Source organism: Sinohyriopsis cumingii, chromosome 18 (assembly GCF_028554795.1).
Source record: "Sinohyriopsis cumingii isolate HCF-2022 chromosome 18, ASM2855479v2, whole genome shotgun sequence".
In the NCBI taxonomy this organism is placed as follows: domain Eukaryota; kingdom Metazoa; phylum Mollusca; class Bivalvia; order Unionida; family Unionidae; genus Sinohyriopsis; species Sinohyriopsis cumingii.
In genome coordinates this window covers 30,449,186-30,462,245 of record NC_142978.1, presented here as the reverse complement: position 1 = coordinate 30,462,245, position 13,060 = coordinate 30,449,186, and the positions used below count along the sequence as shown (strand labels likewise).

Here is a 13,060-nt window from a genome sequence, read left to right as displayed (position 1 = left end):
TCCATCCTCCAAGTAGTTTAGGACTAGTAGCCATCCTCCAAGTAGTTAGGAAGTTAGGACTAGTGGTCATCCTCCAAGTAGTTTAGGACTAGTAACCATCATCCAAGTAGTCTGGACTAGTAGCCACCCTCCAAGTAGTTTAGGACTAGTTGTCATCCTCCAAATAGTTTAGGACTAGTAGTCATCTCCAAGTAATTTAGGACTAGTAGCCATCCTCCAAGTAATTTAGGACTAGTAGCCATCTTCCAAGTAGTCTAGAACTAGTATCCATCTTCCAAGTAGTTAGGACTAGTAGCCATCCTCCAAGTAGTTAGGACTAGTGGTCGTCCCTCCAGGTAGTTTCGAACTAATAACCATCATCCATGTAGTTAGGACTAGTGGTCATCCTCCAGGTAGTTTAGGACAAGTAACCATCACCCAAGTAGTTTGGACTAGTAGCCACTCTCCAAGTAGTTTAGGACTAGTAGCCATCTTCCAAATAGTTTAGGGCCAGTAGTCATCCTCCAAGTATTTAGGACTAGTAGCCATCCTCCAAGTAATTTAGGACAAGTAGCCATCCTCCAAGAAATTTAGGACTAGTAGCCATCTTCCAAGTAGTTTAGAACTAGTATCCATCTTCCAAGTAGTTAGGACTAGTAGCCATCCTCTAAGTAGTTAGGACTAGTGGTCGTCCTCCAGGTAGTTTCGAACTAATAACCATCATCCATTTAGTTTGGAATAGTGGTCATCCTCCAGGTAGTTTAGGACTAGCAACCATCATCCAAGTAATTAGGACTAGTAGCCACCCTCCAAGTAGTTTAGAACTAGTAGCCATCCCCCAAGTAGTTTAGAACTAGTAGCTGTCCTCCAAGCAGTGAGGACTTGTAGCCATCTTTAAAGTTGTTGTTGTACAGTTTAACGCCATTTTTCAGCACACGATAGGCTATACATGGCGGCCAATATTAATGGTGGAGGAAGAACCCGGGAAAACCCCAGGAAGAACCACTGACCCATGAGAAGCTACTGGCAAGCTTAAAAGTAATTTAGGACTAGTAGCCATCCTCCAAGTAGTTTAGAACTAGTAGCTGTCCTCCAAGCAGTGAGGCCTTGCAGCCATCTTGAAAGTAGTTTAGGTCTAGTATCCATCCTCCAAGTAGTTTAGGACTAGTAGCCATCCTCCCAAGTAGTTAGGACTAGTAGCCATCATCCAAGTAGTTTAGGACTAGTATCCATCCTCCCAAGTAGTTAGGACTAGTAGCCATCATCCAAGTAGTTAGGACTAGTAGCTGTCCTCCAAGCAGTGAGGACTTGTAGCCATCTTGAAAGTAGTTTAGGTCTAGTATCCATCCTCTAAGTAGTTTAGGACTAGTACCCATCCTCCAAGTAGTTAGGACTAGTAGCCATCCTCCACGTAGTTTAGAACTAGTAGCTGTCCTCCAAGCAGTGAGGACTTGTAGCCATCTTGAAAGTAGTTTAGTTCTAGTATCCATCCTCCAGGTAGTTTAGGACTAGTATCCATCCTCAAAGTAATTTGGATATCATCCAAGGAGTTAGGACTAGTCACTATTCCATAAGCTTTTCTGATCAATGACCAGCACAGCTGATAAAATAAAAAGTCTCATCTTTCTAAGACATAACAGAGTTGTTACGTCTGTGGTTGGAAAGGGGTGGGAAAAGTAACTCCGTTCACATCCCAGTCAAACTTAACCAAATTAGGTCAAGCAGTTTTTACTAACAGTCATTGCATTTTTTCATGTTCAACAGCTACACTTAAAGATGCTACTATTTAATTTTAAATCCAATAGTATCATGCTATCATGAGGGACGTATAATAAAAAATAAATGACTAAAAATGTGATCATAATTTTATTCTTAAAAATCTCTATTACGTATTTCTTTATAACTTCTGAAATAAAACAGAGATCAACACTAGTCACAATTGTTTCATATATGTCATTCTCGTTTCAACTAAAGTTTAAATGAGGTATTAAATATCTAAGCAGACTAAAGAACTAATTCTACACCATCACCAACTCTAACAAATATCATAAATATAAACATTCTTCTTTTTAATAATACTGTAACATGCATTTATACTTTCTTACAAAACTATGATTTGTTTATCTATTCTAAATCAATTTCATTACAAAATCGTTTTCTTGATAGTGGCTACTAATTACAGTAAAAATTCTGATCTTACAATGGAACCGGTCATGTGATTTTTCCTGAACACACTATTGTAAATCTTGACCCAGTCATGTAATTTTTTCCCACACCCCATAAAATGAACACAACCTTTCAACCAGGAACATTACTACTGTAATATTGATAAGGAGGGATTTCAATTTACCCTTGTTGTGACCTTAACTTTGTTACATGACTCACCATCTAATCATGATGGTCATGGATACATTAGAATATTTTTAGTGTTACAAAAGTTTGGTCCTAGACAAGGATAAAAATTATATACCCTTGCTGTGACCCTTGAACTTGATAGAGCAGGCATAGTTATGGTATTTGATGCACACCGTGTGCGTGTGTGTGCACGCACCAAGTTTCATTAAAATATCTTCAGAGGTGAGAAGTTGAACTCCAAATAAATGAATTTGCTTGTCATGATCTTCACCGTGAGGATGGGGTACTAACTATGCTATGCAACACAGTCTCTTCACCTTGAGGATGGGGTACTAACTATGCTATACAACACAGTCTCTTCGCCTTGAGGATGCTTGGGCAAAAGTTCATAAAATTTCTTCAAGCATTACAAAGCTATTGACAAACATGCTAATGGATGGACAAAATTATAATATAATACTCTACTTAAGATCTGAATAATAACATTAAATTGAATAACAATAATAATAGTAATAGTACTAAAAATACAAGCATGATAACACAGATTTTTCTTTTTGCAGTGTGTGGGTCAAACGATGAGAAAATAACATTGATACTCAACAAAACTATTCAACATACACTATATCCTGAAGTTCTTCGAGGATGCAAGGAAATAAAACAAGTATGATTGCACGAGTTCAAGCCAAACAGGTGTAGAAAAGCACTCATCTTATTTCACGACAAAACCTTAATAAACTACCCCTTTTCCTCATAATTATGCCCTTTGGTCGATATAGTAAAATCAGAATGATCACATAAATTTGAAAATTAAGCATTTTCAGAAAATAAATGCATACAGGCTCTCCAGTATCTTTATAGCAAACAGAAAATACAAGAGAAAAAACTTGCAAATATAGTTTTTCTGATACTATTTTCTACATAATTACATGCTAATGTGGATATGTGAGAAAACCTGCCAGTAGCTTCTCGTGGGTTGGTGGTTCTTCCTCCACCAGTTATACCCACTTAACGGTCTAAAGTTTCCAACATATAGGCAGTCACTGGATCATGAAACTGGAGATTTCAAAACTATATGTAGAAGAATGAGTTGGTAACCAAAATAAATTTGAAAAATAAATGGGAAGACCACAAATACCCAAGCATCTGGAAACACCCAAAATGTATTGAAATATTGACTGCCAACTATAGCAAGACCTTTGCAAATAGACCAATTATCAATATGGTGTAAAGAAATTTAATGTGCTGCTATTGTCAACAGGGAAACATGCATTTAAAAGGTTCAGGAGTGAGATGTGAGACTAATGCAGTAATGGCCAACATTATGTTTAAGTACTAAAGTTTGTAAAGTACAATTAAACCTTATTTATTTCCAGTACACCTTCAGAAACTGCAGTTCCAAGACCTATGGATCTCAAAGGATTCTTGCCAACTCTCTCAACTTTAAATAATCTTTAGATTTGTTTTTTTCCTTTAAAGTTTCTTTAATTTCAGGTGGTGATGACATACTCAAATCAACACGATTTCTAATAAATTAATTGTTGCCTTTCCTACTTTTTCCTTGTGAATCTTTACAATCCTTTTGATACTTCAATGTTGTTTAACTGTTCTAGGAGGCTTAATGTCCCTTCATCTTCAAATATTTTATTTATTTTTAAACTGGACGCTACTTCTAGAAAATGTTATCAGCATGCATTTGATCATGCAGATGTTTTGCTTGAAAAATATTGGCAGTTTGGAGCATTCGCGAAACTATTGTAAAGGTCACAGATCCCATAACAAACTCCACTAAACCTAATATGAAACCCAGAACCAGATCATGCAAGTACAAGACAATTTCCAGATTTGAAAACAATGATCGTATTGTCATAATTGTTGCTATTATTCCATTAATTTATGGGTCATTTCAGTAAGACGTGCACAAATCGTAATGGCTTGTAGGTCTGAAATTATGACACATTTATGAACAATTACGGGTTTACTGTATCATTAAGTAAAGGGCACTGCTGACACAACAGAATAACAATGCCTAAAAAATCAGAAGAGATCATAAAAAGTGAATAATTATATTATGGACTGCAAGTGTAAACACTCAAACTATATAGAAACCTGTATCTAAAATGCCAGATGCATCTTTGATACTAGAATAGGAAGTTGGAATTTTATTACATGAATGGGGGCAATTTCAAAATTTCCACAAATGTAAGAAAAAGCAACTTAAAAGCAACAGCATTTATTTATTACTAACATTAAACTAGATTTTACAGTAGTTAAAATTAGGAAAGCTACATCTCAATTTCCCCTCCAATTTTTTCATCTTTATTGATGATGTTAACATACATGTTCATTTTCACAAATACAAATGTTTATAATCAATTACATTCCTGTGGAAATTGGGCTGTTATGTTACAATGCTTAAAAGGCAAGAAAAATCTCACTTCTTTCTATTTATTGTTCAACCTCAACCAATCACTCACTGAAGCTATTATGAAACAAACACATTTCTCAAATTTATTCAACGCCAGTTCATAAATTTGGAACTATCTGAACTCCTACAATGTCTGCCATTATAAAACTGACTTGTAATCCAAAACATGTATTCTGTGACGTAATTGGCTAATACAGGAAAATGTAAATAACAGCAAACCAGTTATTAAACATGTTTTAAAAGATGGAAAAAGAAAGGATCAAACAATACAATATTTTAAGAATGTAACTCACATACAAATAGGGTGAAGCTTTCAAAAACTGAACAAGGTATTATCTAGGTGGCCAGCCCAACGAGGAAGCCAGATTACAACAGTACTCTTTTTTTGAAGTTCTGCTGTTCAATGAATGGTCAAATAAACCATCATTATATTCACTATTCACACACATATATGTTTGTAAATACCACAGGCAACATTCTCTCCCATTCTTTCGCCTTCTTCCCTTCAATGTATAATTTATAGATTAATCCATTTCTATGATGGGGAAAATGGTGACATATATTAAAAAAATGTGAAGCTCAAATATAATGGCATCAAACTGAGATGGATATGGATTTCCTTTGAAAATTACTTCACAATTTCTGGGTTACATGTTATAAAAAAGGAAAATTTGTTCTACTCCATCCCAGTAAAAATATTTTAGGCTGAACACAATGGTAATAAAATCTCTAAAACAGATTAAGCACCATGTTCAGTTTAATTGCACAATACATAAAACCTGTACATAACATGGGTTAGTGATCTTTGAGCTTGTACATTTAAGCAGAAACAGTGCATAAAACATGTATAGCTTGCAACAGTGCGATTAATGCGGAACATTTAACTAAAGAAAGAACAGTTAAAATAGGATAGTTGTGATGTATTAAATATAGACACATCAACCACTACTGATATGAGATAGGAGTTTCAGCTTTAAACAAAAAACCCTCAAATGGACTGATGCTCAACTGAATCTAGACAATACTGGAATTCATCACTGAACTGTTGAGTACTGAAACCATCTTGGATATTATTATTTTTGCAATAGCAAGATTTTCAAAATTGCAGCTGTGCTGGCCAAACCAGGTATAATCAGATATTAAAGATGGCCTTCACAATAGGCATCCTGGATGTCTGAGCAGCACCACTGTCATTCAGGGGTGGGTGTGTATTAGGCATCATGAGATAATACTCAAGCTAAGAAGCAGAAGCAGTAGCATATTTGTGCTAACAGACTGCTGAATGCTAGAATGAAAATAAAAAGGTCATCTCATAGGCTTTTCTGGTCTATAACAAGTAGAGCTTAAATTTGGAATCTGAACATACACATCAGCATACTTCGTATTTATTTTATCCATTTCTTTTAAGCAGTAAACCAAAATAATTAAAACGGGAGGGGGGATTTAAAATATGTTTCTTCAGTTATCTTTCCTGGCCCAAGTATTCTTTTCAACTGATCATTCAGACATCTTTCTTCAATTTTTCCAAGTGAATCAGGGCACTAAGCCAATTTGATTTCGTACTGGTAAATATTAAATTGCTTTTGCAATGCAAACTCAGGTACGCTTTCAGACAATGTTTAATTAAACATTATTAAGCATTTCAGATATCTAGATCAGTATTCAAGTTGTGATTCACATGTATAAAAGTTTCTGTGAACTGGAATCTGATACAAATCATAGTAATGGTGTAAATTCAGCTTAAAATAAGGAAATATTCTGCTAAAATTGGAATTGTTGGCATTTCTGTCAAATCTGAAGCATTGCCCATGCATTGCTCCACAAAGGTGGAGTTTATATTTTTTTCACTTAAATGCTGTATTATGAATATTTTTGTTCCTTTCCTATTACAAACTAAACTATGATCACATGACAATCATTTTTCAAACATTTTAATAATCGTCATAAGTGAAATGTATCCATGCAAGAAATAAATGGCTTGCAAAAATATACACCATTTATCATAGTTAAAGTTTCAAACCATCAGTTTAATTTCACCAAGAAAATATCAGCTTCAGAAATTCAGAAAACTGATGCATAAACCTATTACTGTGAAAAACAGTGCACAGGGTATCATAATAACTATTTGAAAAATTTCTTATCAATTTTAGGCTCCAACTTCAAACAAAAATAACAGTTTGCAGTGCGTGTTGAAATGCTATAAATTTGATATGCAGGCAGGAATCATACAAGCTGTTAAAAAATGAGGAACTCGGAACGTGAGCTAATGATGAGTAAAATTCAAGTGTCATATCTTGTACACACTACTGGAAAACCTAACACTACTTGGTTCGAACACTGTAATAGAAGGCATTTTTACAGTGATCACCATAATGTAATATCATCCTCCATTTCCTCTTCCTTCTTCCTTGTTGGATCAAAAGTTCGACCCTCCACCACCTGGAGCACCTTGAATAAACTCGAAACTTCTGATGAGACAGGAGGCACTGGGCTCACTTTCTTCTTCTTCACTGGACTGCTCAGATTTCCTAGTACAAAAGAAGCATTTTTACTGACAAAAAAAGAAAAAATGGAGTGATGTAGTTGAAGCAATTATTTACTAACTAGAAATGTGTTCATGGAATATGAATTCCATAGCACAGTACTTTTAAAGTGACAATGCAAAGCTCAACCGTTGTGAGCTGGACAGAGAGACTAATTATAACACTCTACTATGCCACCATGTTTACCTTCCCTGTTGTGATTTTGATGTCCAGTAACGTTTTCTTCAAATCCTGGTGTTCTGAGACAGCTGTTTTCAATGGCAAGTTTAACTTTGCAAAAAGCTCACTTATCATCCCTTCATTACGGATAATGTACATTTCCTCACTGTCAGACAATGTGCTTTACAAAATGAAGACAGAAATTTATTTATGGTTTTTACTTCGGCCCATTCCTTGTGGGATCTGCACACGTCTTTTTATGCCACTTCTAAAACATGTGCATTGGAACAATCCAATTCACACACACCACAGTGATCATAATGAACTCCTTTGTTAGATTTTTTTCAAAACGGCCACATATCTGTATAAATCTTTAGAAACTTAAGGCTACCACTCAACGTTTTGACTTGTGCCAGTTTTCTCTTCACATGAAGCTGGTCTGCCATTTTCAAAAACAACTATTGATTGCTCCCTTTGATGCCTGAAGACAGTTTATCAGTTCACACAGAAGCAACGAATAAACACTTCTTTGACACAGATCAAATTAATTTTTTTGATAAGAAATTTTAAAAGTGGAACGAAACATTAAGACATAATTTTATTGCAGATTTTCTGTATTCTGGCCTAAATGACCCATTATCACTAAAAATGACCCCAGACTACCATTGCAAAATAAATGTCATTTGATACTCCAACAATTATAGGTCATATCCTTATTTACTACAAAAGGATTACATTAAAACTTTTACAAAAGCTTCAGAAGATTTCTCTAAATTGGGATCAAGCAAAATGCAATTCATGCAAGTCTTTTACATTTACCTTCAAGTCAGGCTTAGAAATTCCTGCAAGTCTTTTAGATTCATCTGCAAGCCAAGCTTAGAAAATCCTGGCAAATCTATGCATGAGTTAAGATAGTAATATCAGTGCTCAAAGAAAAATATTTTTTAGGCACAGACCCAGGGCTGGTGACTTAAAAACAAAAATCACAAGCCTTGACTGAAATTCAACAAGCCTGAATTTCAATTTCCCCCATGCCCAAAATTTCCCCCCATTTAATATTATTTTGTCACACAACGTTTCAAATGCTACAATTAAAATGTTCATGCTATAGGGTTCTATGGGGGGTTTGATGGTAATGCAATTGTCATAAGTGTTCATCACTACACACTAAAGGCTGGATGGTCCTGGGGCTCAAACTTCTCTCCTGGATTCTCTGAGCGAATCCTGGTCAGAACCAAGTTGATGTATATCGATTTGTTGTTTGCAGTGTGTGCAAAGACCTAATAGCCCCCCCCCCATATTTGGCTGGCATGCTTCACAAAATAAAACGTCATCCAAGAGTTCTGAAATTTTTTATTTTCAGCTTTACTAATAGATAATTGCTTCCTAAATTAGTTTAAAAAATGCATCACACTTGAACAAAACTCTGACAACTGAAATGACCATGCAGTAAAATCTGACTTAAAGAAACATTGCAGCTGTTCACAAACCTGTCAGAAATATATAATACAAAAGGCTTAAACATTCTCATTCAAGGCAAGGATATGTAATTACTTTTGTTCTCCTGCATTCATCTAGTACATCTTTCATTGATCTATTTTGGGTTGTTCCACTTCCTCATTTTACCTGTGCAAATAAGCACAATGGGCTCACCGACTGCAGTCTTCAAACACATCTCACTAGCTTCTGTCAGCCAATTATTTAAACTTCCCAAAGGAGATAGTTTTACATCAGATCCAATCATGACTGTTTACCATTTATACATGCTACAAGTAATATGCATATATTAAAGTGGTGTGGTTTTTTCTTTCAGTTTTCAAAATTTTTTCATTACTGTGTTTTCTTGAAACACAAGTAAGTCAAAAGGTTTGGGAATACAAAATCACATTTTCAGTATGACACACCACATTACAGTTGGATTAAAATCAGATCTCGACTTCACGTATGACTGAGGTGATCTAATTCAGATTGCACCCTGTTGTGGCAGGCATGTTTACAGATTGAAAATACCATTTGTGCATTTCATCAAAGTTTTCTAAGGCAAATTAATTTTTTAACAAGCCCTACAGCCACCTACCATAGAATACAGTAAGGACCCGATCTGAAATTAGAGGGGTCCCGAGTGTTGGGGTAGCTGATTTTTTGGGAACACTGGTAATGTTATCCAATGCATTTTTAATCATCTATCAAAATCTAATAAAATCGTATGTAAAACAATCAATGCTCCCAAGGAAGTTTTCAGCACTGCAGAATTGTACACCAATTTTTTTTTTTTTTAATTTCAAAATTAATGTCATATACATTATAACTACCTGGTACACAAGACTGCTCCCTTTCTCCAGCACACAGCTGATTTGAATTTATATATTCATCTTTTCTTAAAGACAGAACATATCTAGATAGGAAGCCAATTATGCACTGCTAACTATATCTGTCAGCTGCTCTTTATAAGGCATGTCTGATATCAAAACCACCTGTACATTCGAATATACCAGATAATCTCACCTTTCAATGCAGCAGTTATCTCTTGGAATCTCTCATACAGGTCTCTCCTGTCCAGCAGTAATTCAAGCTCATCCTCTGAAATCACATTCCCTTCCTGGCCACGTACCTCCATCTCATGATCACGTGACTTCAACAATGCCATCAACTCCTCTGGGTCCAAAACTTTTATGTCTGTGTTGAAATTGTCCATCCCTGAAGTGAACTTTCCTGTAAAATATCAATAAATATATGCATCTGCAAGAGCATGACTGCTCCTAAGAAACAAATATCAAAGCAAATCTGTCCCCATACCCTAAACCACCATTTAAACCAAGATGCAATCAGATCTGATTGGTAAATACATGTAGCCAATAACCTTGACTTTCACTCAACTGAAATAACACACATTATTCACACAAGCCTATACAACAATTCTGATTAAATTCCGATAAAAAAATCTCTCGAGTGGTAGTTAAAGTCTGATCAGGAAAATGCCTAGAGTGGTAGTAACTAATCGCATGCTTTAGCAGCATCTCTGCATGCTGAATGTCAGCTTGGCATCATTTTCATTAGGAGAAAGTGGACATCATTAGAAGTCTTTTGGTGAAAAGGCCATGTCATGCTGATTATCCACTTAAGAGTAGAAGTTGCAACAAGATTTTCAAGACAGCATACATGCTAACCAGAGATATAAGCATAATTATTGCTATTGACAAAATTCCATAATCTGAGCTTACAAAGTGTGATCTATAATTAACATGCCATTAATTACAGGACACTGTATGAGAACTGTACATTTATTTTTGCTACTAACCCATGTCTGCTGCTGGTTTAAATTCTTGAAACAAATGGGCAAAATCCTTGTGAATTAGTACAAGAATAGAAACATAAAACATACTTGCAAATTATTTAAATAATCCAAATGTTTAACTTTTGCTGAATGACTGTGAAGTCAAGTCCACAATTCTGCAATGAGCATGAAGATGTGCTCAGAGGGCTGTATTACATCACTCTCATATTCTTTTATTCAAATTTGCTGTTGCTTTGTATTTAATGTCAATAAGTGCATGATAGGCTATACATGGCAGCCAGCATAAATGGTGGAGGAAGAAACCAGAAAAACCCGAGAAGAACCATCAACCCACATACTACATACCCATAGCCCAAGACTCCAGCTCACACAGACATATGTGAGAAGGCAATGATTGGTAATGGTTAGTGCTTCAGACCAATTGTCCATCTCAAGCCCGCTTTTCAAATCTGTAAAGCAATAATGTCCTTTTCCTAATCTGACATGTTTTGAATTTCAAATAATCCCTTCTGTTTAACACAATTTTAGTCATATAACATCCACAAATAACATCAATAAAGCCTGTTTCGCTCAACATTTTCTTTGAAAGGATAAACTGGTTGATATCAAAATATTTTATCAATTTAATGAATCAGTGAGGTAAATGATCACAATGAAGAAACCAGTCTGTTTTCTTGGAATTGTTTCAGATAATGTTGCTATAAACTGAAAATAAGAAAAGCACATGTAGGTCTAGGATCTACAAATATAGAATTTTCTCCAAATTATATAACGAGTAGGATTAAAGAGATTATAATAAAGGCAGCTTTTAATCACTTTATTATTTTTTTTATATATATAAATATAACTAAAGAGCATAATCCATATACAGGTGAGTATAAGATATAATTAGGTGGAGAGAAAGTGAAATAATTATACCAAAAGCATAACAGTTGACATGTATAAGACAGACATCATGGCAACTATACTGACTGTACGACTGGCACCATTTTCATTTAGGATTAACTTGCATCATAAGAAGAATATTGCTGAAAACCCCATGTTGATACATCTATTGATTAGTAGCTGTTGTTGTTGTGAGGTTAACGCTATTTTTCAGCACACGATAGGCTATACATGGTGGGCAGTATTAATGGTGGAGGAAGAACCTGGGAAATCCCTGGAAAGAACGACAACCCACGAGAAGCTACTGGCAAGCTTTCTCACATACCCACATTAACTGAATCCGAGACTCGAACTGGCGCAGACAGAGGTGAGATGGCAGTGATCCATTAATGGAGAGCGCTTTAGACCACTCGGCCACTAGGGGCCCTGCCTATCGATTAGTAGAAAAGCATAGATAAAATATATTCTCAATATAAATTTTCATTCAGCAATAACAAGATTTTCAAGATTATTATTGAAGTGGCCATACTGGTGAAAGCCCATATCAATATAATTTTTTATTGCAATGAGTCAGATGTCAGATTGGCCTCAATATTATTTAGGACCAACTAGACACTAGTCTTCTAGTGAAAATTCCATGCTAAGGCAGTGGATGTCATATTGACGACATTTCTTTAAAGCACCAACTAGACATCATATTAAGTGTTTTAGTGAAAACCTGACAATGATACAACCATCCACTCAGGAGTGATAAGATTTTTAAAATGGCTGTCCTGGTGGCCATATTAAATCCTGGATCAGCACCATTTTCACTGAGGATCTAGACATCATAAAAAATCTTTTAGCAAAACCCGGTGTTCATATAGTCATCCATTCAGGAGGAGTAGCAATAACAAGATTTTCAAGCAGCAGCATTTCATTCAAGACCATGAGATGCGAGATTAAAGTTTCAAGGCAATCCCCCAAGCAGTTTCAGAGAAGTAACGAAAACAAACTTGTACTAATGGATGGACACTGAATGATGGATGACAACGGACTGTTACTTCTTTTCCTTTACCTTTTGTACAGAGAGTAGCCATCATGATAAATCATCTGATGTACTTTTCTCCCAATTTCTTAAGACATTTATTGGTATTGCTCATACCAAAAGTACAGGAAATTATGGGATTTCAGGAAAATTAAAGGGAAAAAAAAAATTATTGGTAAAAGTAAGTAAAATACTGGGAAGGGTGAACACACGGTTCCCACAATTTCTAAAGATAAATTTGCAGGTCATTTCCAGGGTTTTTCCAGGATGAAATAAAAAATTTCAAGGTTCACAGATAACACTTACTGAACAGAATTAAAATGCATTTTAGATTATAAAATTTGCATTTTCTAAATATAAAGATGTTTCTCTTTCAAGTCTCTCCAAAACAT

The 13,060-nt window shown here is 35.3% G+C and overlaps 1 protein-coding gene across 1 annotated transcript in view; it reads right to left on the bottom strand.

Annotated features, from left to right (window-relative positions):
* Nucleotides 1-1,832: 1,832 nt before the first annotated feature.
* LOC149776306 (lymphoid-specific helicase-like) overlaps nucleotides 1,833-13,060 on the bottom strand; it is a 92,219-nt gene continuing 80,991 nt past the window's right edge. The window contains exons 21-22 of the mRNA XM_089942780.1: nucleotides 9,967-10,173; nucleotides 1,833-7,287 (exon numbers count right to left, since the gene is read on the bottom strand). Of these exons, the coding sequence (XP_089798906.1) occupies nucleotides 7,124-7,287; nucleotides 9,967-10,173 (371 nt within the window). The 3' untranslated portion in view covers nucleotides 1,833-7,123. The remainder of the gene's footprint in view (nucleotides 7,288-9,966; nucleotides 10,174-13,060) is intronic.